The sequence below is a fragment of the Octodon degus genome, unplaced genomic scaffold (assembly GCF_000260255.1).
Source record: "Octodon degus isolate 3935 unplaced genomic scaffold, OctDeg1.0 scaffold00067, whole genome shotgun sequence".
Classification (NCBI taxonomy): Eukaryota; Metazoa; Chordata; class Mammalia; order Rodentia; family Octodontidae; genus Octodon; species Octodon degus.
This window is the reverse complement of record NW_004524643.1, coordinates 2,664,931-2,673,519: the sequence shown is the minus strand read 5'-3', so window position 1 is coordinate 2,673,519 and position 8,589 is coordinate 2,664,931. Positions and strand designations below refer to the sequence as shown.

The 8,589-nt window shown below is 36.8% G+C and overlaps 1 protein-coding gene across 2 annotated transcripts in view; it reads left to right on the top strand.

Annotated features, from left to right (window-relative positions):
- The window catches only part of Sbf2 (SET binding factor 2), a 508,807-nt gene that overhangs the window by 432,275 nt on the left and 67,943 nt on the right, over positions 1 to 8,589 (top strand). For both annotated transcript variants that reach the window (XM_004634868.2, XM_023719341.1), the window contains exons 23-25: positions 3,231 to 3,358; positions 4,728 to 4,903; positions 7,491 to 7,636. In XM_004634868.2, coding sequence (XP_004634925.1) covers positions 3,231 to 3,358; positions 4,728 to 4,903; positions 7,491 to 7,636 — 450 coding nt within the window. The remainder of the gene's footprint in view (positions 1 to 3,230; positions 3,359 to 4,727; positions 4,904 to 7,490; positions 7,637 to 8,589) is intronic.

Below are 8,589 nucleotides of genomic sequence, written 5' to 3'. Positions count from 1 at the left end.
GCTGGAGTGTTGTGGGGATCAAACTACAGCAACCTGAGGCTGACAGCTTTGTGGAAGCAGCCACTTAAACAACTGAGCTAAGGCCAGGCCCCCTCATTTAAATTGTTATAGTTTATTTCTTATAAAGTAAAGCCAGGCTTAGCATGAATTCTCATATCATCCTCTTATTTTTGGGGGGTTTTTTCCTCTTTCAAATTGTGATTATGTGCCATGTTTTGGAAAAGGTATTTAGAGGAAAAAAAAAAGAAAAGGTGTTTTTGTTATAGAAAAATATTTTTATTTATATGTAAATTTATGATGTAAAATCTCTCCCTTTTTTTCCATAATTTTATTGATAAACAAATAGCAATGAAGGGGGCCTGCGCAGTAGCTCAGTTGTTTAAGTGCCTGCTTAAACAAAGACCTCAAGCTCAAGCTTCTGTGGTTCGAACACAGACAGTCACTGCAAACCAGAAATGCCCTAAAGGCATTTTGAGCCTTCAAAAAAAAGAAAAAAAAAAAAACTTGTACAAAATAGCAATGAGATAGTTTCAAATCAAATTGGTAGGACAGTTTCAATAATTAACACATTGCATACATTCTTCCTAGTGGTTAATTGCTGTACAAAATGCGGACATGAGATCCTGTTTACAAACACCATTAGAACAAATCACTCTATTCATTAAGAGAATGTAACTATATATCTATCCTAACCAATTTGAATACACAGATACAAAATGGACATACATCTGTATACCCTTTTTTTGTTAAGTTCTGTTATTTTAATATTATAGGTGTTTTAATATTATAAACTCAGCAAAATATTCTAAAAGAGTCCAGTAGCCCATAATAGTAGTGGGTCTTCCACTTGACTGGCAATGTCAGAAATTGTTGACCTGAGTCCCCTAAAGCTCAGCCTAACAGCATGGCTTTACTTCTTATATTTCATTTTTATACTTTTCTGCTGGATGGTTAAGACCAAAGTAAAGCAAGACCTATGCAACAAGAGTTGTAGCTTTTGGGTCTGAGAAGGTCAGTGAAATCCCCTCAGGATTTATCCTGAGATCCTGTACCTCACATTGTAGAACCTTTGTCAGTGTCAGCCATGTGGATGAGTCACGGCCATTGCTTGGCCAGTGTGCTCTCTGTGAAAGCCTGAGAGAATGTTTTCTCTCCATGTGACTCTCCTTAGGCACACTCTACATCATCGATCACTTTCCTCTTTGGCCCCGTAATGTCCTTGATCAGAAAATTTGGGACACTGCCGAGTTACATGACATTACAGTAGAGTCTTAATTGACCTTAGAAGGCTAGGACCAAAATGTTGGCTTTCCTTGCAGCCCTCCTTTTTCTCTAATTTTGGTCTACAAACTTAGGTTGTTAACCATCCAGAAGAATCTCTCCTTTAATAATATCTAGAAGTCTGGTAGCCTTACATGTGTTATATAAACATAAGTTACCTAATACATTGTAGAATTTAAATCTTCTATGCATCCTGAGTTTGCTTAGCCTCTGGGTATGAGCTTTACATAGGAGATAGTCAAAAGTAGTCAGTTACGGATAGATATATTGAGGGAGTGAGGAGTTCTGGTGATAATAAGTGGATAAATGTATAAGCTAAGCCTGGTTTACATCTCATCCCGCTGGCTTACTGTCTCTGAGGTCTTATTCATTGCTGCTTCTCTCATGTTACCTGTCCCACTGCCAAGAACACCCTCCTTCTTCTCTTTTGCAAATCCAAATTCTGCCCTCTCGTCAAAGCTCACCTTCCCTCCTGCTTCATCTGGGTATCATTCTCTGTTCACGTAGCATGTTGAGATTGTTTCTTTTTCTGAAATACTCATTTCCTTGAATACTCTGTTCTCCAAAGCCTAGGAGTTAATCACACATTATTATATTCTGCATGTGCTCTTGTCCTGTGGGAAACTGGAAGCTGCCCAAGAGAGGCTGTGCGTATTACTTTTTTGGACTTATGTTCATAACCTTGGGTAGTTGGTATTCTTTCATTTATGGTTTAATATTTATATTACTAAAAATCTTGGGTTTAAATCTAGTCTTATCTTTTGAAAACATATGTTATAGCTTATGTCTAATTGTCCCCCCAAAGCCTCATGCAGTCATGGGGCGGGTTCTGAAGAATGTGATTTTTTTTTTTTTTTTTTTTGGGTACAGGGTCTCACTACACAGCTCAGACTCATAGTTATTCTCCTGTCTCAGCCTCCCTTTGTTGGGATTACAGGCACGCACCACCACGCGAGGCTGGTACAGCATGTGGTGCCAGGGATCGAACTCCTACTTGCCTAAGCATGTGCATAGTCTGCTGAGCTGTCTCACCAGCCTTGTGATTAATTCTTGATCCACTGCTGGGATTATGGGTGTGAGTGCCCTGGGGCAGGTACTCTACATTACAGTGTAAGGAGGGGAGAGAAGCTAGCTAGCTGCCTGAACTGCTGCCATTCCCTTTGGTCTCTTGCTCTTTGCCACCTCCACGAAAGGTTATTCTCTGCCATGTGCCACTTTGCCTTACAGTCAGTCAGCTGAGTATGGACTGAAACCTCTATAAACTGAGCTAAATAATCTTTTCCTTCCTTCATTTTGGGTATTGGGTGTTATGTCCCAGCAATGAATGAAAAGTTACCAAGACAGCATATGTACACAGCATGGCCACTTTTACCACAAACAGAAGTAAGCGTTGTTTTTTTATATTTTATTTTTATTAGTAAATGTTTGCAGTACGTAATGATTGCATTCATCACAGAGAGTTCATAGATATACATAACATATGTTAATTTTTTTCTTTTCTCCCCAACCGGTCATCCCACCATCTTTTGGTCCCCTTGCCTTTTGCAAAAGGTCGATGTCTCCACAGAAACAAACTTTAAAACCTGTTCTCTTTTGCTTTATGTTTACATTAAATATCTTGGATATCTTTTCAATAGTTGATAATACTTACTTGTCTGCATTAAAACTTACCCTTAAGATCAGATTACCTTAAGGCAGGTGATCTTGTGTGGTACATAGTGTGTTGGGGATGTAGGAAGAATAAAGACAGGCAGGTTGTGACAGATCCTTTCATTCTAGAAAAAGATTATATTTCAGGAGTCATTTGCCATGCACTAAAATTAATGAGTGTGGTTCTGGAATCATGGCGTTTTCTTTCACACATTCGCGGGCATTATCCTCTGCAGATGTATTTCTTCATCAGACTAGAGTTATATAGTGCTACTATTGACTGTTCTCTCTTCCTGCAGTTGGTGAACAGACAGTTGTGCGCAGCTTCCCCATTGCCTCAATCACAAAGGAGAAGAAGATCACAATGCAGAACCAGCTACAGCAAAACATGCAAGAGGGATTGCAGATTACATCGGCATCTTTTCAGGTATAGATTGAGGATCATTTGCTTTTAATGCTTGAAACCAAAAGTATTTCAGATTGGAAGTTTTTCAGATTTTGAAATATTTCCATAGACTTTACCAACTGTGTGTCCCTGCTTCAAAAATTTAAAATCCAGATCACTCCAAAATCTAAAACTTTTGAGCACTAAAGTTTTAGACTGCAGAGTATTTGTTGAATTTCAGATATGATCAACTCATACTGAGAAATAAAATCCTCTCCCACTATTCAAAAGTTTTCTACAAATCTAATGATTTTATGATTACTTTCTGTGGTCTTGGACTCAGAAGTCAGAAGATGAGGATCAGGGTAATCTTCACCTGAGTGAACACATAAATAATTTTGGACTTAATCCTTCACTTAATCAACTCCTTAGCTAACTCAGAGTACCAGTGGATTATCTATCAATGTTTAGAAACTTAGATACATAGTGGCTCTTGTTCTCTGGTAAGTTAAACTTCAGTTCCTGTGTAATAAGCCCTTTTAAATAAAAAGCAGCTCTCTTCACAGCTGGCTTTCCTGTGGAAGAGGTGAAACCCTTAACTAAATTGGTACTAATTGAGTAGCCCTTGATAAACTGTTTCCCAGGGAGTTCTGAGCATATCAGAACTTGTAAAATTACTGATGCAAACCAGACTCTGGAAGAAGAAACTTTTTCTTAATTCACAGTCTATAATACGTTGCTTTTCCTATTCTTCATCTCTTGTCTCTGACTTCTCAGAGTTCCAAGAATATCACTTCTTGCCTCATTCTTTCTATTCAAGGAGCCCTCCCTAGAATCCCTGTGCTATTCTATTAAATGTAAGAGTAGTGCTCTTAAGACTCCAGACCTTCACATATCATGTGAGAATATTAGCTACTTAGGTATTTACTCACTGATCTAAATAACAAAAAACTCTACATTCAAATTCTGTCCATCGGTACTGATTAGAATTCTAGTCAACCTAATAGTTTTTCGTCCTAGAATTGTGGTGTCTCTGCCAAGATGTGTCCAAATTCCTAATCTACAACCAACAGTTGAGAAATGAAAGGGCACGCTTGCCATGTCAGCTACTACAAGTTAATTCCCAGTCCCCTCATAGCAAAACTAGTCATCACAGAAAAGAAGCTCAACTTCAAGATTGCAGTTATTTCTTGCTAACTAACCATTTATGGCAACTTAACATTTTTGAGCCTCACTTTTTCACTTTTAAATTTTTAAAAAATTGTTTTACATGTTATCCAAAGTTCCTACATTCTTCAAAATCTTTCTATTTAGTATTGTAATTTTTGCTGGCTTTTTTTGTTTTTAATAATTTGGGAGTTATGTGGAAATCCTTACTGTTTCTGATGTAATTAATCCCTTTTGTTTCCAGTTGATTAAAGTAGCATTTGATGAAGAAGTCAGCCCAGAAGTAGTAGAGATCTTTAAGAAGCAGCTCATGAAGTTCCGTTATCCTCAGTCCATTTTCAGCACTTTTGCTTTTGCTGCTGGACAGACTACCCCACAAATAATCTTACCCAAGCAAAAGGAAAAGAATACTTCCTTTCGGTAAGAGGAAAAACCAGTCTCTTAATTTTAGTCCTCCCGTGGTTGATTGTTAGAGGAAGTGCCTTAGTTGTTTTGTCAAGGTATAAATGGTTGCTTCTTTTGTCATTCTGTCAAGTCCATTGGCCCAACAACATGGAACAGTGTATGTATGTAACAGTGTAATGTGTGTAACAAGTTTCAAAATCTAAAAGCACTAAGATGGTCCATCACTAAGGACACATTTTTAAAATTTGAAATTCTACTTTGTTTTCCTTATTAATTCTTTCTAACTCTAATGTCTTTCTAATCACCTTTGAGCAGTCCTTGCACCAAGGGGACAATTTTGTTATATGCCTGAAATAGTCTTTCTTTTCTCTTTCTAGTCTTTTTATTTTGAATCATTTTAAACTTACAGAAAATTTATATTAGTCAAATATTGTCTATGTATACTTCACCCACATTAGCCAGTGGTCTTTACTTTGGTCATTTGCTTCATTATTCTCTTTGTCTCCTTCTCTTTCTTTCTCATATGTGCTTATAATTTCTGAGTCATTTAGGTTTAGCCCCTTTGTCATCCGGCCCCTTTACCCTTAAACATCAATAAACATTTTCTAAATACAAAGCTATTATTTCATTTAATCTTAATACAGTAATAAAAGCTAAGAAATTGGATTGAATAAAACTTTCATCTAACCCAGAGTTCATTCAAATTTTGATGACTATAATTACTTTTTTTCCTGGTCCATGATCAGGCATTGTATTTAGTTGTCACATGAATCCTTATTCTAATGAAAGCTTCTAGGAATTTATGTTGAAACGCTCAAATTTCAGTTATTACAGAATAACAATTCTTTTAAATTTTTTCCATTTATGGTGAAATATAAAGATGACTATTTTAGTGCATTCGCCATTAATCACCTTGAATGTAGGCATCTGACAATGCAAACTGCATATCAGAAGTAGTTTTGCTTTTTGCCTGAAAGTGGAATATATTGGGGATTGTAGAAGATTTGAAGTTTCACACAATATCTCATTTGCCAGGTGCACAACTAACACCTGAATTACTTGGGAAGTGAAGGGTCCGTGACTATGAAGGTGTGGTATGCCAACACATGAACAGCTTCCTTGGGATAGATAACAGTGAAAAAACCATCTTAGCACTGGAGGATCACAGAGGCCCCTGACTTGTTTGTTATTCCAGCCTCAGTGGAAGGTATAAAATGTAGTAAGGTGTCTTAGGTGTAGAAACTATTAGAAATACATATTTTTTTATTAGTTTCAGAGGTAGAAATCAATACCAAGCCTATTGTATGTCAGCTGTATAAGAAAGAGCAACTTAAAAATTTTAAGAATTTTTTAAGAACCTTGAGTGTGTGAAAAGAAAAATTATATCTCTAGCTGAGAAAAATTTTCAAAACTACATTGAGTTTAAATTATATCTCAAGTGGGCCGGGGTGATGGCTTGGTGGAATAAGCGCTTCCCTGACGAGCTCAAGGGCCTGAGTTCAATCTCCAGTTCCCAAAAAAAGTAAATAAATAAATTATATCTCAAGTGATTTACAGCAGCTTTAATTTAGGAAATAGCTGTATTTTAGAATTCCTAACAGTTTTAAAACATACACCACACCTTTCAGGTTTGTACTGTAGGTGACTAAAGATGGTCTAACAATAAAATCTTTACCACTTTTCACAGAATAATAAGAAAACAAGAAAAGAATTCTTTATGTTACAGATGAAAATAAACAAGGACAATTTTTATGCAAAATCTTTACTTCTATTAGATTAATCAGAAAAAAAAAACAGCTTCTTTGTTTAATTCTCTGCACAAAAACACTCTGTGCCTAGATTTTCTATCAGTAAGAAAAAAAGCTATCTGAATAAAGTACTTTAAGGTCTAAGGACTTTCCATCCTAGTTTTCCATTAACTCAAGCTGATTCTCAAAAAATACTCATGTTTCTGATTTTTTTTTAATCCTCTCTAAAGAGGGAGTACTCTTTTCCTATACCTTAGAAAATTTACAGCTAATTTTAGACGGGACTTCACCCATACACACTTAAACTGTTTAAGAAATAGGTCAAAATATTGCCAGTTGTTATTGTTTTATGATCTCAAAGAGAGTTTGGATCAGTAGAAAAGGGAGAGGTCAAGCTTTCCAATTGGGAAGACCTCCACAGCATGATCTATGAGGACTGTTGTGGAGACAGTGTCACAGATGTCCAGAGTGGGCTTGGGGAGCTCAACCAGAATGCTGAACCAAGGAGTTTCTGTTACAGTTTAAGTTTTTACATCTTGTGTTTAAAACAGTACCCTAATGACATGAAGTTTTACAGGAAATTAGCCTGCTGCCACAAAAAAGTGACCTAAAGAAGGAGAAGCTAGGAGGAAGTATGTACAGTACTGTGGTCTATGCTAGTGGTGGCAAAACTATAGCTAGCGTGCCACAGCAGGCTGTTTGTGTCACTGAAAGCTCTTAAAGGTTCCCCATCATTGATACATACTATACTTACAAGTTGTGGGAATGGAAACCAAAAATGGAGCTAGGTAAGTCTCAAAATGTAGTGATACCTTCATATTAAATTGACATTTGTTTGGTTTTATGACTTGTAGCACCTTCTCAAAAACAATTGTGAAAGGTGCCAAAAGGGCAGGGAAAATGACAATTGGGCGACAATATTTATTGAAGAGGAGGACAGGAACAATTATGGAAGAGAGAGTAAATCGTCCTGGATGGAATGAAGATGATGACATATCTGGTATGTAAGAATTTATTTTTCATGATTCAGTTTAATTCTTCTTATACGAATAAGAAAATAAGATGTAGCACTTAAAATCCTTTGTTGTTGTGTTTCAGTTTTTTGTTTTATTTTGTTGAGACAGAGCCTTGCTATTATAGTAAAAGCTGACCTCAGACTCACAGTGATTTTCCTGCCTCAGATTCCCAAATGCTAAGATTACAAGCATGTGCCACCATCCCAGGTTGTACTTAAACATTTATGAACAAAAGCCAGTATCTTCCAAGCAGTTTGGAAGACTTTACCAGCTTTTCTGGAATGGAAAAAGTTGTTTACTACTACTACTATATTATTTAGATAAAAGTCTGGTAAAATCACATTGGCCATTTTTATGTGGGTGTCTAGGTTATTTTTCTCTTGTTGCTGACACAAAATACCTGATACCCAAGATTAAAGGAGGACAGGTTTATTTAGCTCACAGTTTGTGGAGCTTTCTGTCCATAATCAGCTGACTCCAAAGCAGGGTAGCATGGTTGAGGAGCAAGCATTCATGGAGGTGGAAGACATCAAAAGCAACAAGAGCAAAAAGGGGAGGAAAGAGAGAGACAGCACAAGCCTCTTTCCCTTCTTTATATTGTATGCAGGCTACCCACCCCGGGAAGGTGTAGTACTCACCCTTAATCCCAGCATTGGACCATGAATCAGTCACAAACTATAGAAGTCAACTGCATGACCTCAGGAGGTTTTGGGGAGACATCTAGACACAACCCATAACTATGGATTTTTTTTTTGACCTCTGCTTCCCATTATCTTTATTTATCATACTACAAGTTGAAGTGAGTGACTAATGAGAAATGCTGAGCTCCAAGCAATCCTGTTTTTTTTTCATTGCTATAAAATGTTCAAAACTTTAAAGGGGGGGCAAGCAGAACAACACTATTTGGAAAGATTTTCTAGCTAGTTCTTATTTTTTT